Below are 23,884 nucleotides of genomic sequence, written 5' to 3' on the forward strand. Positions count from 1 at the left end.
ATGTGTCGTGCCACGTGAGCAATTGTGACAAGAGATGATGAAATTTTCTTCCTCCAGTGGTAAATATGTAGGAGCATGGGTAAAGCTGGTATTTGAATGCTCGTTGTTCGTAACGATGGTAAAAAAAAAGAAAAGTTAAATATCCCTATTTGGACGGGGCTGCCGTACACAATTTGCGCGTGCGCGAGACATTTCCGTTCCTCTTCGCCTGCCGTGTCCCGTTTTTTGTTTCCCCTGCTGTTTCGTTGCCTGCCCCCGTCGTTGCCGGTACACGCTTGTCACGGTTTTCCCTTGCAGGCCGGCGGCTGAGGCGCCCGGCGGCGGCTGGGCCTCCGTCCTTGCGCCCACCCATCCGTTCCGGCTGCTCCGGCCTACCACCGGGCCGCCGCGGGAGGTGACGCCGGCAGCCGGGCCCCCGTCGCTGGGGCACCCACCGTCCTCGCTAGCTCAGGTAATAGTAATACCACGCTTCGTCTCCTCGCCGTGGCGATTCGCGTCTCCTTTTCCGATGAATTCCTGCGGCGGCAATTTGCGTTTCATCTGCGGAGGAGGGCGAGGAGGGGTTGGGGTTGGGCGGTCGTCTGGGGCGGGGTGCTTAGTACCTGGCCACCAAGGGGCGGCGGATTGGGGTTGGGAGTGGCGTCTTTCGATCGGTTTTGCTGCTGCGACCGGATCCGTGATGGATTTTGCTGCCTGAATTTCTCAAATCAGGATCATGCTCTTATCCTCGCCTATTTATTCGTTCAAATTGCTACCCGTCCTCTGTGTTGCGTATTATGCGTTGGTTTGTGTGTTTCCCAAAGCTTCCCCTCCCACGTGTATGAGGTTCATCGGGGTTGTTTGTCTCTACTTGCTAGTATGATGGAGAATAAAACTTCGCATATCTACATATCCCACCCTTATCATGTGTGGATAGTCTATTGCTTACTGGTGATTATGTTTGCTATGGTGTATGATTATGTTGGCAACCTAATAATCACAAAAGGGGATGTGATCGTGTGGAGGGTGCATGTATGTATGTATGTGAGAGCATAGGACTATAGACCCCATGGTGGTAAATCATTCACAGTACAGGTTGAAAATTACATCATGGGTGTACAAATTATTATTGCAGTATATTTAATCTGTGGTGCTAACTTGACCTTTATAACACTCATTTTGCAAATGAGGTGATTGTTCCAAATCGGGAATCAATATTTGTCACCACTGGCTGTGTTAAGAATCAGTGTTCTTGAGGTGTCACCTAGGCGACAAGGCATACCCAAGGTGCCACAGGACGCCTTATCGCTTTAAGAAACATGTTAAGAATACGTCCTGAGGCGCCGGAGCTTTGGATATTTGTGCTAATATCCTCTCTATGTGGTTATATTGTTTTTGAAATATGCATAATTCTGCAAGTTTCTCAATTATTACATATATAACGTTAGGAGGTAATGAACATGACATTTATGGCTGTATCTTGTTTGGTTTGTAAATTAATTTTAGGTGGGATTTGTTAAATTTCTGAAATGACAGAAAGTTGGGTACAAGACTTGAAGCACACTTCAGCTCCAGAATCAGTTTCTACACATGAAGCATCAACAGCAAGAAGATCAAGGCAAAGGTAAAGTGATGCTAACATATCATTGTTTTCTAGTATTTTGAGCTACAGAAACTTCTGTTGCATTACCTCAATGTACCTAGACCCCCACATTGTGGTTTTCATCCTATTATTTATCCTTTGAAAATATACTGACTGAGGTTCTCCTTCTAAAGCACCAGTGAAAAATATGTGTTACTAAACAATTTCCTTCTAACTGTGATGCAATCATCTGCTGAGTGTAACTCTTTTCTCCTGATTTCATTATCAGAAACATTTTTGATCTATTAGCTCAGCGGGAGATCTCACCTCGAACAAAACACCAAGCTAAAAATCAGTGGACCAAAGCTCCAAGGAGTGATGCTGGTTACAATGAATTAGAATTTTGGGTTACAGATGCTCAGCATGATCTCCATTATTGGTAGCGGTCCTTTTTCTTTTACCAAAATGAATATTTACTAATTATTTTTTATAAAAGCTTACAATGTTTGGACTTAGTGATTTTATAAGCTTTTTTTTACTTTATTTTTACAGGGCAGAATCACAGTCTTTGCACTGCTGGTGTGCCAAATATTGCCCTCTTTTGCCTGCTTCAAGGGCAACTATTGCAGCTGCATTCAGTCCAGATGGAAGAGTACTTGCATCCACACAGTAGGTTCATTCATTTTCTGAATATATGATCTGCAAAAACCAAAGAACATATAGACTAACATCTCTTTATCCCCAGTGGTGACCATACTGTTAAAATAATTGACTGCCAAATTGGGAAATGTTTGAAAGTATTGCAAGGGCATCAGCGCACTCCATGGGTGGTACGGTGGCATAATTCTTACTGTATTTTGTTTCCTCTTGTGCTTAAAGCTCTTCTAAATAAATACACTAATAGTAATTTTGGTCATAATGTTTCTTTAGTGATCAACAGTTTAAATAATACTAGTTGGTCATTTATGTTTCAATGTTTTGTATTTTTCTATTTCACCACAAACTTATTAATTCAGGGAAGAATTATAAAGATATTTGCTAAAATGAAGCTAAATATTTGTTTCTCAATATGAAAAATACTGTTTGTTACAAGCCAAGTTTATTCTGAGATGTTTTGTATTAAGGTGTTTTTTTTTATTGCAGGTTAGATTCCATCCTCTGCATTCTGATATTCTTGCTAGTGGAAGTTTGGATTGTGAAGTTCGTCTCTGGGATGCTAAAACATCACACTGCACTAGAGTACTTGGCTTCTGTAATCATTCTTGACAGACCGAATGTCATATATATGCTTTTTTCTTAACTATGGGTATTTCTGAAGCAACACTCTTTAACTTATCACATTTGTTCCACAGATAGGCCAATTGCGTCAATTGCATTTGATGCAACGGGGGAGCTTCTGGCAGTTGCATCAGGTCACAAAGTGAGCTTTGGTTGAATTTACTAAAGAATCTATTTTTCTTGGTTCATCATTAATTGTTTAAATAATGTATAATAACGTACAAACTACAAACATGTTTCAGTTGTTCATATGGGACTACAATAAAAGAGGTGAAGCTTTAGACCCTCCAATGATACTAAGAACCCGCCGTTCACTAAGAGCTGTGCAGTTTCACCCCCATGGTGCTCCATATCTACTTACGGCAGAGGTAGAATTTTGTATCCACTGCATTCACACTTCTCCTAGTATAATGGCTATGATTAAACTCATCAATAGAGTCCGTTCACAGGTTCACAACCATGATTCTGAAGAATCAACAATGACCCCTGCACTTCTGAACAATTATGCCTTCAGAGACATACCTCTCCTTGGCAGTTCTGGGGTCGATAACTTGATCGGTGAACTACCATACACACATAATTTTGGGCATGTTGGCGCTTCTTCATCAGTTCCAGTCAATGCTGGCAGTTTTGATGGGTCAAGGCAACATGGTGCCCCACACCATCAACTGATGACCTCTGTACCTGGGGTTGGGGGTTCCCTTCTTGGTACTCATGCTGTCTCATTTGGTGTTGGGTCAGAGCGAGCTACCTCTCTGCTTGATAGTGGCACTGAATTACCTTGTACGGTGAAACTAAGAATTTGGCGCCACGACATCAAGGATCCATTTATTGCATTAGAGCCTGGGGCATGCCTCTTGACAATTCCTCATGTCGTACTTTGCAGGTGCCATAATGTTCCTTCTTTCTCCTTAAACATTACTGTGCATCGCTAACTAGATCTTTTACTGCTGTTTCTTAATGTATTTGATGCACGACACACCAAAGTCTAATTCTTTACTATTTCTTATGCTACACCTGAACTGGTACATGGCTATTAGTGGCAATCAACTGCTATTAGTTTTACACCAGATAACAGCAACAGCTACACTTTTTACAGTTTAACTATGTTGTTTAGTTGTGTTGATGACATTGCATTGCATTTCTATCACATTTTCTAAACTCTGTTTTGCAGCTGAAGCTTGAGATTTATTTACTTACTTGAAGTTACCAATTACATCTACTGCAGTGAAATGGGTACCCATTTTTCCCCCTGTGGACGATTTTTGGTTGCTTGTGTTGCATGTGTGCTGCCACAAAGAGATGGTGACCATGGAAGTCAGTTGCATGAACATTATGATTCTGCTGGGGCTGGAACATCACCAACTCGTCACACACTTCCCTCTCGCCAAATTGTATATGAGCTTCGGGTTTATTCACTTGAGGAGGCAATGTTAGTATGCTTGCTGCTGTTCTTTTCATCGTTTATCTTTTATATCTATTTACTTTTTGAAAACTTTTATATCTATTTACAACTAGAGCAGTTAATATAGATGTTTCAATTATGCCCTTGTAGGTTTGGGACAGTTCTTGCATCTAGAGCAGTAAAGGCTGCTCACTGTTTAACTTCTGTCCAGGTTATTTTTTTCGGAACTTGTTTTTGGGTTGTGTGTTCTTGTTTGATTTATGAGGTGATTGCTTGTTTGAAGAGGCAAATATATGTTCCCATGTATTCCGTTCTAGAGCAAGATTGGCAGTTCACTGGCTCACTGCTTAATTTTTATTCGGTTTTTGTCCCTTCCATTCTTGTTTTTAGGTTGTTTGCATTCATTATCTTTGTGGTGCTTGCTTGTTTAAAGCAACAAATATATGTTCTCACTTATTCCTTCTCTTCTGAGAGCATTAACGTCACGTTGGATGATTATATATCAATCTTGTGGACTTCAATCTGTAACTGATAGCCTTTAGCATCAGAACAATGCATGGTAGATATTATGTATTATAAATCTGCAGTTCTGATTATTTAATTTGGACTTATGTGTGTGAAGTTTGTTTTTTCTGCCTCATGATACTTTTCATACACTGCAGTTTTCACCTACATCAGAACACATACTATTGGCATATGGTCGGCATCATAACTCACTGTTGAAGACCATTTTAATTGATGGGGAGACCAGAGTTCCTTCGTACAGAGTCTTGGAGGTATACATGATTAACTTACTATGTTGGTTGTTAATTAACTAACTAACTTACAACAAGAATAACAAAGCCTCCCAAGCATGTTGGGTAAGCATGTTGGTTACTTACTAGCAACTATATGAATTGATAAATTATTATGCAAATGATGGTCAAATTGCTTTGGCAATACTTATTTATGATTTTTGAAAATAGATGCATTTACTCACTGTTATTTACATTGCACCACAACCTCGTGGTTTTAGAATCTGTATACATTAATACCATTGTTATTTTCCGCTACCATAGGTGTATAGAGTTTCAGATATGGAGCTTGTAAGAGTTCTTCCTAGTGTTGGAGACGAAGTCAATGTTGCATGTTTTCATCCTTCCCCTGGAGCAGGTCTTGTTTATGGGACTAAGGTGAGTAAGCAAGTCAGATCAGCTACAAAGTGGAATGAAGATATGCTCTGCTGATATGCTTATGGTGAACTACAGGAAGGGAAGCTTAGGTTTCTTCAAAACAAAATGGTGCAAGCATGGGCTTGAATTCCTCTACTGGGGACAATATTCATGAGGTATTCTTTCCTACCATTGAAAGGTCTCTGATGTACATAGTTTGAATCTAGGCAATTAGGCATAGTTTGAGTGATACCTACCCTACCTTGCATAGGATCTTGATTAGCCAGGTTCAATTTTTTTCCTCCAGGCTGGCAGTGCGAGTTAGAAACAGAAAGATGCATTCAGATGTCTATAGATAATGTTCTAATTGCTTTCTTGTGTCCAATCTCCTGTTTGCAAATGTGCAGTTTCAGTTTGCTACTTGGTTGGTATACTAGTTCGACTTTTGCTTTATGTTTGCCTGGTGCAAAACTCAAACTGAGAGGCTGGATTGGACATTAAACATCTTTTCCTGATATTTATTTCTTCTGATGCTGCTGCTGACAGATGGATTCTAGTTTACAGCTCTCCCTTGTGTGGGGTTAGATTCTTCACAACACTAAGTGATTCACTTGGTCTTTATTTATTACATTTTGCTCAATAGAAAGGAAAGAAAACAGGGTTCTAAGTAATGCAAACAAGCTCTTTTCAGAGGGATGAACAGATCTCACAGCTTATACCCAGTGGAGAGTGTAAAAAAAAGAGCCGCTAGGTCTATTTTCTTGGATAGCAATAGTATTTATTTGAAGCACACAAACAGAATCATACTAAGTTGTTCTTAAGCTCATCAAGGTTAGGGCTAAAGACTCCTGAGTTCTGCTTGTATTTGCCCCAACCGTGCAATAGCTCATTGTTCTGATTGCTCGTTATTGCAACATCCCATTATTGCCGTACATTTTTAGATTTGTAATTGCTATCATTGATCCCAATGAGATAACTTTATGATTCTTTGTCTGTCATTGTAGATTTAGAGGCTTGTGCTGTGAATGTAATTCTGGGCATATTAACTGCATCTCTGCATCACATGCTTATGGTGCTGAACCTTCTCTTCATAACTGCTTTTGCAACATCCTGGAACAGGTTCCCTCTGCTCTTTCTTTATATGTTCATGTTCTGATGTTGCTTGTGCATCTCTAGTTTAAATCCAAGCATGGCAGTATTTGAGAATGAAACTTCACACTCTGGTTTAAGTGGAAATGGAAACTGTCCAGGTTCCGCTTGTCACCCACTAGATCGTTGGTTACTATTAGACGCTTTAATTTTCCCCAACTTTACAAGTAGTCAATGTTCTTATTTATTTCCATGACAAGCCTAGATATAATCATGATATTAGCTGGGCAAGCTTGTCCTTGTAGCTGCCATGCAATGAGTTGAACAGTTCAGTGCCTTATTTAAATTATGGTCCAGCAGTTTATTATAACTTGTGGTAGAGCTTTAAAACAGAAAATTCAATGTGGAGTGCAGCTGATTATGTAGTTGTGTACAATTAGCATCATATTGTACTCCCTCTGTTTCCTAATAGTTGTCATTCTAGTTTTATCCTAAGTCAAGCTTTTCTATCTTTCACCATCAATTTTTTTAAAAGTTGTATAGTTTAACATCATAAGAGTTATGTTTTTTGATTCACCATTATGCATGAGAAATATTTTTCAATAACATATAATTCACATGTTGTTAAACTATATGGATTTCTAGGAACTAGTGGCCAAAGATAGAAGTGTTAACTTGGGACAAATCTAGATTGATGACTTTTGAAACGGTGGGAGTACATATGTTTAATGCCTAGGTCATGGGTATCATGTAGGGAGAGAAGGTTAAGTAATATCCCTTTGCAGTGCAAATCCTTGCACTAAAATATTCAGAACAATATTATGTCTGAGAAAACAAAAATCAGATTTCTGCAAAAAGTCATTATCTACATGTAGATACTACAGTATGACGGACAAGGAAAAATGTCATTAGTAGCTTTGTAATTTTTTACTAACAACTTACACTAAAATATTCAGAATAATATTATGTCAGAAAACAAAAATCAGATTTCTGCAAAAAGTCACTATCTACATGTAGATACTAAAGTATGACGGATAAGGAAAAATGTCATTAGTAGCTTTGTATTTTTTACTAGATTTTAAAGGGGAAAAAATCTTAATGTAAATCGAGTATGTCTGGATATCCAGTGTACTGGTTCTGTGTAGTCTACAACATGCCAACTTTTCAATGGGCACCTTTAGTGATAGAGTCGGTTAAGAATGTTGGTACCACCAGAGGGGATTGAATTGGTATGCTTCCTTAGTCAAGGTATGTTTAAGCTGTTCAAGGTATGCATTAGTTTGTTGTGGTTCTGTTTTTTTTGTGTAAATGGTTATTTGATTGGTGAGCAGTAAATCGTGAACCTAATTCTGAGTGCACATAAACTAATTGTAATGGCTGTTCCTTTGGTTTTGCTTTTTGCTGAAGGTGATGGTGGATTCATATTGCATGGACATGAAGACAGCCTCTGCGTTCCTGAATACTAACAGCCAAGGAGGCCCAAGCCCAATCCACGCTACGCAGGCCCAGAATGGCGTAACTGAAGCTCAAGCCCACACGCCTTCGTCGAGCGTTGGCGGCGCTGAAGATCATACATGAACTGATCGGTTTCAGAATGAACTCAGGAAATTTGTAATAGGATTAGTTAATCGGCCGGCGTGTTGCCGGAGTTGAACGGCGAGCTGTTGCTTGAGAACTCGATACACTGTCCTACTACCAATTCCTCGCTATCCCATATCGCTACCATTACACAATATTGCAAATAGCCCGCTATAGCTACGCTATAATTACACAATATTGCAAATAATCCGCTATAGCTTTTAGAGACGGGCAGTGTAATGATATTGCAAATATTATCGCTAATTCCGCTATAGCTTGAAATAGCGCCGCTAAATTCAATAGCGCAATGCTTCTAACTCCGCTATAGATTATAAATCATATATGCACATGTAATTTAAGAATATTTATAGGTTATGATTTATCTTGTGAGTTATGATTTATTTTTTATGTTCCGTTGTATTCCTACTCATGCATGCACATGTACTTATGAAATATATGTTGATATTTGTGATGTTACTAACGTTTGAGTTTAATTTTTTGATGATTTTTTTGCATGCCGCTGAAGGCCATAGCTTTCGTTGTAGCAACACTATAACTTCTATAGCTTTTCTGAAAGCACTCCGCTAAATTTTATAGCTTGCGATTTGCAACATTGGAGAAGGGCTGGAAGGGTGAATTTGGGATCCTTTCTATCCTAGGGACTCGAGTAGGTGCTCGAGTAGATTTTTTTTCTCAATCACAACTTTTTGAGTAGGGTCAAGTAGGGTTCTGCTGGAGTTGCTATGGAGCCCTCAAGATTGGTGCACCACGGGTGTGTGCGTGACGATGCTGTCCGTTCCATGCGGGCCCCGCCGCGGTCGCGGAAGGTCGGGAGTGGGACGGGTCCGCGCCCGGGGTAGGTGTCGATTCGGCATTTCAAGCTGCCACGTTTGACCCCGCATTTGTTGCCACTTTCTATATTCTTCGTCTTCTCCACGCCCAACCGACCCCAAAGCGGACAAGGCGCAGGGAAGAGACAGATCCACCCCCACTACGGCACTACCCCGCTCCTCCGCCGCAGCGAGCAGGCACCATCAGCAGATCCCCCCTCCACGCTCCGCCGCCTGTGCTTTCCCTCTTCCCTTCTCCCCCGTTTTGTAGCTTCTCTTCGCTCTCCATCCCAATTTCTTCTTCACGCGTGTGTGTGGGTTCCTATGGTGCTTGATGGATCGGGGATAGGGACATCAGCCTCTCCGCTCGCCCCCGCACCCCGCCCCACACGCACGCACACCACCACCACCACCACCACGGGCGGGGAAGCTCTTGGTTTTATTTATCTTTTTAAATCTTGTTAAAAAAAACGTTGCAGGAAGGAGGATCATGGAGCACGGGGTTCTTGGCTCCAGGTGCGCCACCGGGGCCGGTCAAATCTTGAGGACCAAGTCCAGGGCCGCAACGTGAGTGCCGCTCGTCCCTTCTCTTTCTTGCCATTTTCCTTTCCTCCAGATGTTTCCTTTCTCGTTTGAAGGTTCATCTGAATTGGGATCGTATCATGGTATTTAGCGCTTCAGGGTCGGTGCGGGATGTAGCAGTCTTAGCTCAAAATGTCCTGCTGAATCCTAGAATGAATGAATTTGCCGGTGCTCTTAGGATAGCAACTCCATCTCCATGGGATTCTCGCATTATTTTAGGATTTTCTTCATGGGTTTATCTTCTCAATTTTTCTTTCTTTCGGGATGTTCCTTTTTTCTTCTGATGGTTGATCTGTGTTCAGAAATGGTACAGTATCCTTCCATTTACTATGCTGGATGGAGTGGTTTTAGCTGAAAATGTTGTATTTGAACTTTTAGAATTAATGAATTTGCCAGTGTCCTTGGGACGGTAAATCTGTGGGATTCTAGCACTATTTATTCTTCCTTATTTGTTTTTTTATTCTAGTAGTTTTTTTCCCTACTGGTCCTCTACCAGATGAGCACTCATTTCAATACATTAGTACTTGACTAAGATCATTTCTTTTAAACCCTGAAATCAAGATATGTTACCTGAGATGATGTGATCTGGAGGCTAGATCCCACAGTATTGTGCGTTTGCAAATCAATTTTTTGGATTCAAATTTTCTGGAAGAAGGTTGATGCTATGAGATCTACCCCTATTGTTATCCTTTATTTGTTGATTATTTTGTTAAAAAAAGAAAATACTTAGGTTTATGAATTTAATAGTAACAATTCATAAAGTATATTTAACCAGTTAAGTGCTGAAACAGATATATTGCTAGTAAAGATTTTTTTTCTTGAGCCCAGAATAAATCTTGACATAATGCTATTCAGCATTTTATCCTTCCACATCACTAATTTCCATATCATTTAGAGATATGTTCATACATGATATTGCCACTGGAAATGGACAGACAAAACAGCCTTTGTTTTCAAATAGGATGATCTGTTCCGTTGGCATCCAAGTATACATCACGTTTTTAATATTGATTGGTTGTTGCTACTGTTGGCAAGTCATGTGGCAAAAGAACTTCTGCAAGTTTTGCTTGTGGCTACTATTTGTTTGTTGTTTTGTACAGCACAGAAAACCCTGAGGTTTATGAAATTTAATAGGAACAAGTCATGAGATATATTTAAACAGTTATTATTGCTAAATAAGTTTCTTGCTAGTAGGATTTTTATTTGAGTCCAGGATAAATATGGGCATAATGATATACAACTTTTATCCTTCCACAGAACTAATTTCCATATCTTTTAGAAATGTGCTCAAGCTTTGCTTAAACAATATTGCCACTGGGGTTGGACAGACAGCATGCCTTTGTTCAAATTGGATGATCCGTTCTGTTGGCATCCAAGTATTCATGATTTTAGTATTGATGGGCTGTTGCTATTATTGGCAGGTCATGTGGCAAAAGAACCTCAACAAGTGTTGCTAGTTCTACCAAACATGATGTTAAGCCATTGCAATTAGCAGCAAATGGATCCTCTCATTTGCCTAACACAAGTCCATTACTTAAAAAGCTGCAGAATCTATCTGTTAGGTCTAGCTCCGCACATGTGGTTACCACTTTTGATGATGCAAAAGGTGTATCTTCTAGTGTTGCTGAAGAAAAAATTGGAGTACTCTTGTTAAATCTTGGTGGACCAGAGACCCTGGATGATGTTCAACCATTTTTGTTCAACCTATTTGCTGATCCAGTAAGTAAATCATACCCAAAAATTACCACTGTACCTGTTCACTGATTGTTACTATTTTCCCATCAGCTGAACGAGTGCCAACAAGTAACTGTTTTTCAATATAATTGAACATTGGCCAGCACTATATTTATAACACATCTGCCATCAATTCTATGGATGTCTAATCCTGACCCCCCCCTCCCCTTTTACGTGTACTGAATTATTTTCCTTTTGTTGTTATATTCAGTTTTTAATTATCATAGCATAACAGAATTTTTGCTGACTGTTCAGGATATCATTCGACTCCCTAGGCTGTTCAGGTTTCTTCAAAGACCACTGGCCAAACTTATTTCTACTTTTAGAGCTCCCAAGAGTAAAGAGGGTTATGCATCTATAGGTGGTGGGTCACCATTGAGGAAAATTACTGATGAGCAGGTAAAAGTTCACCAGGTTGACTGTTCTGGAATTGCTGCTATTCTACTTTACTTTGGTCCTGAATTGATTGTAACTTATCAGCTGGTCATAAACCTGTTGACCTCCTCTGAGTCTTGAATGACATTTTGACTTCATTTCAGTGTAGTTCTGATTAAAAAGTCTTCCCCATTCTCATTAGAGTAACTGGTATTCCAGGCAAATGCTCTGAAGATTGCACTGGAAAAGAAAAACTTGCACGCAAATATTTATGTTGGGATGCGTTATTGGTACCCTTTCACAGAAGAAGCCATTGATCAGGTAACACTTCTTGACTCCATTGACTAATTTTTGCTTCTGTTAAATCCTTTTTCACAGGTTTCTTCCTTTATGTCTCTAGTAGCATACCTTCAGTTCCAAATGCTTGTCATTCTAGCATATAGCAGAAGAACCATGGCATGAGCGCAGAAGAACATAGTACCCTCATTGAGTGGCATACAGAGTTTTTTTTTTTCTCGAACATGTAGGAGAGCTGCATATCCTTATATTAGAGAAGGGGGGGGGGGGGGGTGTTCTAAAGTGTCCCTAGTCCCCACACACCCTGAAGAATCCTATCTTAGGGGCTGTCAAGAGGCAGATCCCTTTCGCCCCATCCATGGACCAAAGTTGGGCCTCCTCTTCGGCAAGCAGTCGCTTGACATATTTTGCTATGGCGCCGTCAAAAACACAATGGTTTCTATGCTTCAAAGAGTCCAAGCGCCAAGAATAATCAGGGAATTGACCCCTTGTTGTAGTTGGCTGTTGGCAGCTTCACTGGTTCTGTACCACCAGTCCTCAAAAGATGCATCTTCCATTGAAGGAGACAGTGCTTGCAGATCACCATTGCAGGAGAGAAAACCAAAATTGTCTAGCAAATACACAGTTAGTGAGTAGGTGATCCAATCTCCTCGGCCTTGTCACAATGTGGACACCGTACTGGATGAGGCAATCCCAGTTTTACAAGGCGATCCGCAGTCCAGCAGTGCTTATGTACCACAATCCACATAAAAAATCGGCATTTGCCAGGCGCCCCAGACTTCCATATGTGCTCCCATGATCTGTGTTGAATAGATCCTTGGAAGAACCCCTCATAAGCCGATTTAGCTGAGAAATGACCTGACGGTGAAAGGCACCAACGATGCGAGTCCTCCACACCCAGGCTGTAGAACAATACCCAAGAGGAGATCCCAAAGATCAAAAGATTCAGCGAGGATCCCTACCGAGATTGCACCCTGGTTATCCTGAGTCTGGCTCTGATCGGCTAGGGCCTGCAGTACCGTTTGTTAGCTGAGAAATGACCTGATGGTGAAAGGCACGAACAATGCGAGTCCTCCACACCCAGGCTGTAGAACAATACCCAAGAGGAGATCCCAAAGATCAAAAGATTCAGCGAGGATCCCTACCGAGATTGCACCCTGGTTATCCCGAGTCCAGCTCTGATCGGCTAGGGCCTGCAGTACCGTTTGTTAGCTTTCCTGGTAGGGACAGCAGCAAACAACAGGGGTGCAGTATCTTCAATCCGCTGCCCATGTAACCATCTGTCCTTCGAAAATAAAGTGTTTGCTCCATCATCAACTGTAGTCTCAACTACCTTGGAAAAGAAAGACTGAGCACAATCATGGATTTTAATTTGAAATCCGGACAATGGCCTTCCAGGCTCAGTCTTTTGAAGGCATAACCATTTCATCTTCAGAGACTACCCAAGTATTTTAAGATCAGAAATTCCCAACCCTCCAAGCTCACGGGGCCATTGTACCTGATATGGTGGATAGAACTAGGGCAAGATAAACCAGTTCGCCCTCCCTTGAAGGCTCTGAACTATTTAGGGTTTATATTCTTGCTTGACCTCAACTGATACAAGGGTGTCTCTTTTATAGAGACAACTAACTTGACCCCTAAGCAAATATCCTAACTGTATAAATCTAACTTATCTCTATCCTAACAAACCAACTAACCCAAGCACTGTTCACGCGCTACAGTACCGCGTGAACAGAAAACCTCTATCCTGTGCCCAAGCAATTAAGCAGTGACCGCCTTTGGCATCTTTTCTTCCTCTCCATAGAAAACCTCTTCGAATTTTCTCGATTTTCTTGATAGCCCAAGCTGGTATTTCAATGGCCATAGAAAAATATACAAGCATGGCTTTGAGCACATACTGAAGTTGTACAGCCTGATCAGCTCGTGTCATCAAATCCGCTTTCCGCCCAGGAAGTTGATCGCCTATCCGATCGATAATGGGCTGTAAGCCTGTAACTGAGCCTTTGTCAATTTTCGAACAAAGAGAGGTAACCCAAGGTATTTGCTAGGGAATTCCTGCAGCTCACAAGGCAAATGCTCTTGGATCACTGCAAGATCCATATCTGAACATTGGATTGGAACGACATTGCTCTTTTGTACATTTGTTTGAAGGCCCGACGCATCCCCAAACAGCTGAAGGATATCTAGAACCATACCAGTTTCATCTGCAACTGGCTGGAGAAAAATCCCCACATCATCTGCATATAAGGATATCCGATGTTGAAGGCTTTACATAGAGTTATCCTGATTAATTCCAACATGCATATGCACTATCAATTGTACATGTTTGCACTACAATAATGTATGGTAGCCAATCCATCGTTGCAACCAGCAGTAAATTACATGGTACTAAAATTTTTGTTACAAAATTCAGATTCAGTAATGATAACATAGTGTAAGGGTATATAAGAAACAGAATGCTTATTCATCTTGAAACTTTAAAAAATTGGAATGATATGTAGGTGGGAACAGGGTGACTGGTTTTATTCAGTAATGATAACATAGTTAGTGTAAGGGTATATATGAAACAGAATGCTTATTCATCTTGAAACTTTAAAAAATTGGAACATGTAGGTGGGAACAGGGCAACTGGTTTTTTTTGCATCTAATTTTCTTCTCTGGAGTTAATATTTTGCATATTTTAGTTGAGATTTCATATGTTGAAGTATTCCATAAAATACATTTCACGGTACTGTTGTCCATCCAACTCCTAAATGATAATTAATTGTTTCCTTTTTTGTTGATAACAGATTAAAAAGGACAAGATTACCAAGCTCGTTGTTCTCCCACTTTACCCTCAGTACTCCATATCAACAAGTGGATCAAGCATTCGTGTTCTGCAAGACATTGTCAAGTAAGATACTTTCTTCTTACGAAATCCAATCATCACACTGCAAGAACATAAATACTGATACCAAGGTATCCCTGCAGAGAAGATTCATATTTTGCTGGCTTGCCAATTTCCATCATTGAATCATGGTACCAACGTGATGGCTATGTGAAATCAATGGCTGACTTAATTCAGAAAGAGCTATCTGCCTTTTCCAATCCTGAAGAGGTCCGCTCATTCCTGATTCCTCCTCCTTTTGTCTTCATTTGAATTTTGCATATGATGGCAGGGGATTGCTTGTTCCAAATAAACATTTTAAATGTCATTACAGCTATTGGCATAGCTGTTGCGTTCCATATAGAGATTTTATTGCAACTATGATATAGATTTTTTGTATACATACCTTTCTCTAGATAAAGTTAACCAGTAATACACACAAAAATGTATTAAAGGTGACCAAATGCAAATAAAAGTAGTAGGCTTATAATGATAATACTTTGATAATGTATTCTGAGGCCCATGTTAACTTTCAAAATGAATTGCAGTTGATTTAACTGATAGTCATGGGGAAAAAAATTGTACTGTAATTTCATTCTGACATTTCTTTCTATTGTTATGGAAATAAATGCCAGGTTATGATTTTCTTCAGTGCACATGGTGTGCCTCTGACCTATGTTGAGGATGCTGGAGATCCGTACAGAGATCAGATGGAGGATTGTATTGCTTTGATCATGGGGGAATTGAGAACCAGAGGAATCTTAAACAGTCACACTCTGGCATACCAGGTATATGGAATATTAAATTTTGATAGGTACTTGTGTCACTAAGATCCTGAGTTGTAAAAAAATATTTGAGGAAATTCAAAGCAGAAAAAAAAATTTCCCTTATGTTTAAATGATTGAAATCTATTACCATCCAGAAAGTTTGTAAGTCGAAAAAATTCATGTTTATACAGTTCTGGATTTTACTCCTTTTTCTGTCTTTCTGGTTACTATTTACAGTGCTAACATTTCTGTATACGTGCAGAGTCGGGTGGGGCCAGTTCAATGGCTGAAGCCATATACTGATGAAGTTCTAGTTGAACTTGGTCAAAAGGGTGTAAAGAGCCTCCTGGCTGTTCCAGTAAGGTAATCATCAAGTAGTATTATAGTTTTTCTGGATGTCTGGTAATTTTCTCACTTATTGTTTTCCCATACAAATGAGATAACTACTGGAATATCTTCATTTTCTTGGGCTGTATACTGCATGCACTTTACATGATACATGTTAGGGCCTCTTTTTTTTTTTGGGGGGGGGGGGTGTGGGCTTATTGTGGCTTCGGCTTCACCTGTTTTGCGCAAATTGAGGCACTGTAGCGTGAAGCTATTTTGTAAGCCCAGCTAGAAGCCAAGTGAAGCTAGTTTTTTTAGCTTCTATTGACGCCCTTCCAAACGGCCCCTTTAAAAGCACATCTTCCTTCATTTCTGCCTTTATTTTATTGCATCGGTACCACTGGCACTATCTGGTTTGTCTCGACGTCTCTGTGTTAAACTGGTACTTCATTCAGTAAATTGTGAGTTACATATCTTTTTCCTTAATGGATGTTTTGCATGATAAAATTGGAATGTAAAGAACATGCTATACAATCTCAGACCTCAGTTTTTGTATTACCAGTGAATGGCTATTGATTCTTTGCTTCATAAAGATCAGTGCCATGATCTAACATGAAGGTGCAGTATGCTATTATCTCGTTTACTCTGCTTACCAGACAAGATTGACCTGATGTAGTTATTGGTAGTTTTCATACCACTCTTTGATCGCCTCTAATCCGAACCATCTAATAATACAGCTTTGTGAGCGAGCACATTGAGACATTGGAAGAGATCGACATGGAGTACAAGGAGTTGGCTCTGGAATCTGGAATCAAGAACTGGGGCAGGGTTCCTGCTCTTGGATGTACTTCCTCGTTCATCTCTGACCTTGCTGATGCTGTGGTCGAAGCCCTGCCCGCTGCCTCAGCACTCGTGACCAGAAAGCCCGAAGACACTGACTCTGACCTGGACCTGATGCATTACCTGACCAAGATGTTCTTCGGCTCAATCTTGGCATTCATCCTGCTGTTGTCACCAAGACTAATTTCCGCTTTCCGGAATACCCTGCTTTAGATTGGCTAGGTAAGTAGAAAAAGGTGTGATAGGCATTTATCCAAGTTTTGAGATTGATAAGCAAAGAAAGTAACCGTGAGGAACTTGGTGATCGCAACTAGATATCTCTTTGACTTTAAGATGGAAGCTTGCAGTTTACTGGTTGTAATATTGTTCACAGGGAAAGCAAGCTCAACTACAGATCAAAGTTCATTATAGTTCCTTCTTACTTTCTCGGATGATTTGTCTCAACACTCCATCCATTTAATTTGGCTCACTGGTAACCGAAGGCTGCTATGCGTGCATATGCTATTGCTATAATTGTTTATGCCTGTCAATGTGAATGTTAGCCCATTTGCTTATATTAACTGACTATACGAATTAGATCTGTGGATCCGACCGTCTGTTAGCTATAAGTGATTCATTCACTGCACCATCTTGCTCCGCGAGGTTTCTAATGGAGGCCATCTTCACTGTAATTCTGGGTGAAGTGCAACGCAACCTGCACCTGCTGCTGCTCCGGGGTTCGTGTTGTTATCGAGGAGATGCGCCCCACATCAGCTGTGTCCTGTGCGCACTGCTTCCTCTTCTTGTGCAGTCCTGCCATGTGCTAAAGCAGCAAACGAACAAAAGGTCGATGCATAAGAAATGAATTGAGAATAACTAGGAAAAGCTAATGAATTTTGTGTTGCAATATAAAGCTAATATGCAATCAAACAAACTTCACTCTGTCAGCACAAATTATCTGAGAGTTGATGCTACTCCCAGTTTTCAGAAAACAGAGCACAGAGAATGAGAGAAGCAGAAAGGATATTACTCAAACCAGAATCGAAATCACCAACAAAGATAAAATCCTAGAACGTACCATTTTAGTTAGGGAATGGGCTTGCATGTCCCAACATTAACAGGAGAAAAAGAAGGGAATCTAACATATCAACCTGGCACAGTGAAAAACATGGAAGTTGGTGAAGGAGCTAGAGCAGGGAAAGGTACGCAAGTCGGAAATGTTGGAAATTCTTACGGAACTATTTATTCATTCATCACTGACCTATACAAAAACCATAAATCTATCAGAATGCCAAACCTAAAAAAGGCAGGAGCTAGGGAGCACAGAACACCAAGTAACCAAGTGGCATACCAGTACACAGGTCGAGTTTTAAATGAAGATACCATTTACATACCATTTGAAAGTCTACTCTGGCTCTCCCTCTTCCTGAGAAGATTTTGTATATGGAGGACAGGTGGTTCTTACAGTTCTTGGGAGGAAGGTTGAAGATAAATGCAATGGAGATCTCAGTAAACTATTTGGATTGATTGTAAGATCACTGGAATCTCTTGTACTGAAGGAAACTATATGTAAATTATTGTTAGATTTCTAACTGTTTTAAACTTTGTGAAGAAATTATGAAGTTAAATAAATATGATCATAATATAGCCTTGTGGAGAAGGAAAAACTATAGTCCTTCAATCTAACAGCCTATGGGCCATTGTTTGCTGAAGAGATGGAAGGAATCATGCAAAGCAATATTTTCGACATGAATCATATGAAGCTATCTGGGGCGAACTATGTACGTTTGATGATTCAGAAGGTGATGATGTTCAAGATAGTTCCCAAAGTAGCATGAATGTTGCAAAGTGCATCAGATCTGTGCTGAAATCCTTGATTGTCTGCCATTGTGGAGAAATCATACATGACGAATTGTTCGTGGAGACCACATTAGATCAGTGCTAAAACACCTTGAAGAGAAGACCAAGTTTGCAATCATCGCCATGTCATTGGAGAAAATGTGATAGAGGTTTGGCCTTTTTCTTAATTTTCTGCTATTCAAAGATCAAATGGTGCATGTGAGAAGATAGCAGGTTTGGCCTGTTTTCTCTTTGCTTGTAAGATAAAATTCTAAGACTTGTTTGCATCCTCAGAAACAAAGCCAAATTAGAATCACTTTCTTGGCCAGCCTGTTTGGCTGCCCTAATGAATTGGAAAGTGAGATTTCAAGCCTTTCCAGAGCCCAGAATGTTAATTTACTGGCTAAAAAAACATAAACCAATTCCAACCCATGCCTCATCTCCAGACCCACCACCATCCGTGAGCACGAGGCTTCAGCAAGACTATTTGCAACATGCACTGACTGAAGTAGTAGACATTAGAACAATTGAACAAAGCCAAATTTCAGTCAGCCAATTTATGGCCAAATACAAATTGTTGCACTGAACTTAGACAACATGGAAATAATGAATGACAAAAAAACACTTATAGTTGCACATCACTGAGCCTCCATAGGAAATCAGATTGCATGACCAATTCAAGAAAGAGAACCGAAATATGGCATCCACCAGCTACTGACCCGCACGCCAAAGAGATATTTCAAAGTTTGACAATTTGGTGCATAAGCTCACCCTTTTACAACAATTTTCTGTCGAAACCTTAACCTGAAACAAAAACTATTTTCTTTGTTAGTTGTCTGGGTATGAAGAATACACGCCACCTTTTTGCTTCAGAGTGTATGAAGAGAAGATACAATGATACATGCACTACTCAGCCTCTACGCTTAAAGAAAAAAAATACAATAATCAAAATCTCATAAAGCATCTGGAACATATTTCCTAAGGAACTAGTTTCTGAAAAACATCTGAATATTCTATAGAAAAGTCTACTGCAGCTTAAATTAGGGCTGAGAGTGATCATTCCAACCAATAAAAATGAAAGAAGAATAAATTATTCACTTCACAGCATGTCAAAGGAAGACACTAAGATCTTGACCACTACTAGCATCATACTAATTTATTTCAATATTGACCATATATTTGCAATAGCTACGGATATTGAAACATGTACGGTTCCAGTCTACTGATGTAAACTTCAAGCAGTCCCATTCTTGAGTTTTTTTTTTATTCTCCCATGAAAAAAGAGCCATTTGTTTTCTGTTTTCTCATATAAGAGAGTGAACCAAGATCTGTGCGTAGGTCCATACATGTTGAATATATCTAAGGGGTGAGAAATCATCAGAGCAAAATGACTTTGTCTACATGATTTATTAGTGGAACTGACCCAGTAATAAGTAGTCGATGAATGGGCAAGAATCCTGTCAGGTTAACTAGGCCTGTCTGTGCAATTGACTAAACATGCTAAGCGAACTAGAGCATGGCAAATTCCAAAACATTTGTTATGTGCTATACTGATCCCTTATGAATTCACGCCACCATGTCATTCAAAAAATGTTCCTTAGCATAGAAAACAAACAATGGAGATGTTGTCAAAACAGCCAGTGTAGCATGTGCTCCATGCCTCTATAAGACATGCACAAGAATTATGTATGGTGTGCACTGGCTGAACTAGCATTATCTAACAAATAAATGTCATAATCGCATTATCATTAATGCTTTAGTACCCTTCATAGAGTAAACAGGACAAGATTAGTTTAGGAAAACAGGATAAAATTTGAAGAAAATGCATAGGTCGTTGGAAGCTATATAATTGGTGGCTCAAGTTCAGGTATTGAGTTATGAGAAAATTCATTATTCGACACTGGAAAAACGACTCGTTCTTTTCTTGACCTCCTGATTTTTTCCTTCCCTATTTGACACCCACTTCAATTTTCATCCCCAAAATGACACTGCTGTTAAATGTGGTGGCTAACAGTGTTAAGTGCCACTTGAAAAGATACATTTGCCCCTTATATTTTCAGTGATAGCACCCTGTAATGCTGCACGTATTTTTTGCATCTTTTACATTTGCAATATATTGATCTTTTTATATATTTTCTGCATCATTTTTTTGCATCATTGTTAATCAAATTTGCATCAATTTATTTGCATTATTTATAACCAAATATCCAAACAATACAACACCTTTGAATTGCGCGTGATTTGTTCAGTTTCATCTGCCGTACGAACAAACAAACAATTCGTTCCAGTCCAATCTCCTTTCTTCACGTGAGGCCGTGATGCCGTGACCTACCAAACCGCTGGCGGCGGGGAACCCAACCGCACGGCACCCCGCTCCAGAACCCCCGCCGACGGCGCGATGCGGCATCAGCCCTTCTCCAGGCCCGGCCTGGCACGGCCGATGATGCCCCCTCCCCCCCTCCGGATCTGCCTCGTCCCGGCACGGCACGGCCGATGATGCTAGGATTCGGTGGAGTGGAAGGGAAGAGGAGAACGAGAGAATAGGAGTTGGGCTCGGGGGAGTGGGGATGAGTTTGGTCGGACAGCGTAATTTTGTCCGGTCAATGAAAAGAGAAAATGTCAACAACCTATGTTTCACGGTATGGCTAAAGGAATTGATGGCAGTGTCGTTTTGGGATGAAAATTGAAGTGGGTGTCAAATAGGCAGGGAAAAAATTTAGAGGGTCAAGGAAGGAAGGAACGAGTCATTTTTTCCGTGTCGAATAAGGAATTTTCTCTTGAGTTATTGGTCATCATATACAAGCATTGATGGCGATAACATCACGGAGGATTAAGATCCTTTTCTGACAATAAAAAAAGGAGAGGTGAAGACGTGAAGTGCAGGTTTCAATTCCTTATATAAAATTATTGTGTCATGAGTGTTAACAGATTCCAACTACAATTCCACGCAAACGAAGATAAGTATATATGAATACAAATGAAGTCTAGAAACTCCAACTGTGTCCAACCAAAAAATTAAAAGATTATGTTTTGAAGATAGATAGATATAGCATGTCAGAAATACAGAATAGGTGAAATATTGCAGAATCTATGTAGGCAATTATCTACACTACAAAAGAAATGAATGAAGGTGAAGGAGTTTGATATTATGATGGACTACTAAAGGTGTTGCAATAATGGAATGGTGTCATACTAGTAGTATTGGCCCCCAAAAAGGGATTTAAAAGTTTGTTTGACATCCTACACCAAATCTGCTCAGTACGTGTGTACCATCTTATAACCTAACAATTTAGATAAATGTACACAAAAATAAAATTTACATAATTATCAGTGCGTGGCAAAATTTTATTAGATATAACTAATGGTGTCACACTAAAATTAGCTTCACACAATTTCTCAGGCTGGAAGTCAGTTCATTTGAAAGAAATAACTGTTCGTTGTATCATGCACAAAAGTAGAGTATACGATTACTTAGAAACATAACCAGTATTACCATTTCTTTCGAATCGATCACCTTCAAGGCGAAGCCTCTGTTGTTCTGCAGGGCTAAGCAATGGTGGTGCCCATGTCATGAAGAAAGGAAATGCAGGACCTCGATATTTGTCATCAGTATCGTTGGCAATCACGCTCAGCTTCATGGTCTCCCAGTCGAGCACAAGAAGATAGGAATTGGGCTTTCTTATGGACCAGAACTCCATGTAGACACATCCATCCCTCACTGCCAGGATGCGCACCCTCTTCATCCACTCATCATGTCGTAGCCTCTTCAACAACCCAAATTGCTTTAGCAATGAGATCTGCTTTTTGATCACCCATCCACCGTCGTTGTCACGGACCCAGATCTGCACGACCTGGTCCTTGCTGGCCACAAGGCACAGCCCGCCATTCTCAGCCATGTCCGCGACACAGTAGGACTCTTTCGCGTGGAAGGGCACCTGGATGAGCGTCCATTCCATGGTAGTCGTGTCGAGCACCAAGCATCGCTCGATTTCTTCAGAATAGATGTACCTTTCCAACCTGGTGTTGGACTGCCAGTACGCGAACCGGCCGGCGCGCATGCCGCCACGCATTCTCCAGGCCTCGGGCGCGCGCAAGAACGGAAGCGGTGCCCACTGGCCCGTTCGGGAAGAAAAGATGGCGGCCCTGACGCGGCCGTTCCAGAACTGCGCGCCGACCACCCGGAACGAAGCGTCAGCCTCGTCGACCAGGAGGGCGTAGTGCACGGCGACGAACTCGAAGTCGAACTGAATGATGTCAGGCCGGCAGACCAAGTCGGCGGTGCGCGCGATGGGGTCGTACACGGCGAGCTCTTCGTACTCCAGGAATCCGTAGGAGAGGAGGAGGCGGCCGCCGTCGTAGGCGCGGAGGAGCCAGTCGTCAATGACGGAGCCGGAACGGGGGTTCATGTCGGCGAAGTCCAGGCAGTGGAAATCAGCGTCGGCGGCGGCGGCGTTGAGGTGGGGGTTGCGCGAGGGGGCCGGGATGAACAAGCGATCTGGGGCCTCGTAGGAGAAGGCCCGCGGAGGCGGCTCGGACATGATGAAGCCGAGCAGCGGCGGAGGGCCGTGCAAGGAGTGGTAGCGTCGGAGAAGGGCGGGGTTGGAGGCCACGCGGAGCCACCGCTTGCACGCGAGCGCGGCGCGGGCGAGGGTCGCCGTGTTGGGGAGGCGGAGGAAGATGTCGCCGAGGACGTCGTCGCCGATCGACGCCACAGTGGGGGTCGCCGCTGCGCCCTTCGGCTTCTTGCGGCCACCGCCGCCCTCCGGGGGTTCCATTTTTTTCGGCTGTTCTGGATTTCCCCCCACCCGTTTCCCCTGCCTAGCCTTTAGGGAAGTGGAAACGGTACGGTTTAGGCGGGAGCTGAAAATTGGTTCGCGGGGTCTGGCGCCACCGCGCCAATGTGATTTTTTGGGGCGGTTTCAGCTGGATGCAATTTAATGATAGTACTGTACGAGAAAAAACAGGAAAGATTGTAGGATTTGGGTGAAAGATTGTTGAATTTGGGGAAACTTTGTTTTTGAATTTAGGATTTCTTACTTAAGCGTAAGAAATCCCCCGTGAGGTTTGTTAGGCCATGTGAGGTTTTTCCCCCTATTGTTTTAAAACATCAGTACATAGGATGTGTTCGTTTCACCCCACTAAAACTCGAAACATCTAAACTTTAGAGATTTGGCACCGAACAGCCCTCTAATCCAGTCTCTAATAAGACTGCGATTCTTTAGAGGGATCGAGACCTCTAAAATTTTTAGAGACCTATAATGGGAAACGAACACACCCATAGACGTACACTCGTACATACGCATCGTCCTTCTATCTTTATGAACATTACCGGTTTTTAAGTGACCGAGACAAATTGTGAGATTAACAAAGTAGCCAGTCCGTCTAC

At 41.2% G+C, this 23,884-nt stretch overlaps 3 protein-coding genes across 5 annotated transcripts; 2 read left to right on the forward strand and 1 right to left on the reverse strand.

Moving 5' to 3' along the window:
• The first annotated feature begins 218 nt into the window (after positions 1-218).
• Positions 219-8,437, forward strand: LOC112880674. The gene is made up of 16 exons (XM_025945410.1): positions 219-451; positions 1,486-1,603; positions 1,851-2,000; positions 2,114-2,230; positions 2,307-2,391; positions 2,705-2,813; positions 2,914-2,981; positions 3,082-3,207; positions 3,289-3,725; positions 4,068-4,271; positions 4,395-4,455; positions 4,907-5,020; positions 5,303-5,416; positions 5,492-5,571; positions 6,400-6,514; positions 7,892-8,437. The coding sequence occupies exons 2-14, from the start codon at positions 1,509-1,511 to the stop codon at positions 5,540-5,542; spliced, it is 1,731 nt and encodes a 576-aa protein (XP_025801195.1). The 5' UTR covers positions 219-451; positions 1,486-1,508; the 3' UTR covers positions 5,543-5,571; positions 6,400-6,514; positions 7,892-8,437.
• A 525-nt stretch (positions 8,438-8,962) lies between these two features.
• On the forward strand, positions 8,963-17,156 carry LOC112881689 (ferrochelatase-1, chloroplastic). Of its 3 annotated transcripts, none has more exons than XM_025946504.1 (10): positions 8,963-9,090; positions 9,372-9,459; positions 10,896-11,193; positions 11,464-11,607; positions 11,803-11,904; positions 14,670-14,773; positions 14,851-14,977; positions 15,382-15,534; positions 15,776-15,876; positions 16,578-17,156. In XM_025946504.1, exons 2-10 carry the CDS (start codon positions 9,383-9,385, stop codon positions 16,891-16,893), a joined length of 1,422 nt encoding a protein of 473 aa, XP_025802289.1. In that variant the 5' UTR covers positions 8,963-9,090; positions 9,372-9,382; the 3' UTR covers positions 16,894-17,156. The 3 variants fall into 3 exon arrangements, with proteins under 3 accessions (XP_025802289.1, XP_025802286.1, XP_025802287.1); XM_025946501.1 differs by having other exon boundaries at positions 8,966-9,155; XM_025946502.1 differs by having other exon boundaries at positions 8,969-9,128.
• Positions 17,157-18,879: 1,723 nt separating this feature from the next.
• LOC112880973 lies at positions 18,880-23,273 on the reverse strand. Its single transcript, XM_025945695.1, has 2 exons — positions 21,992-23,273; positions 18,880-19,314 (listed from the first exon to the last, which is right to left on the reverse strand). The coding sequence occupies exons 1-2, from the start codon at positions 23,271-23,273 to the stop codon at positions 19,298-19,300; spliced, it is 1,299 nt and encodes a 432-aa protein (XP_025801480.1). The 3' UTR covers positions 18,880-19,297.
• Between the last annotated feature and the right edge of the window lie 611 nt (positions 23,274-23,884).

Source organism: Panicum hallii, chromosome 2 (assembly GCF_002211085.1).
Source record: "Panicum hallii strain FIL2 chromosome 2, PHallii_v3.1, whole genome shotgun sequence".
NCBI lineage: Eukaryota > Viridiplantae > Streptophyta > Magnoliopsida > Poales > Poaceae > Panicum > Panicum hallii.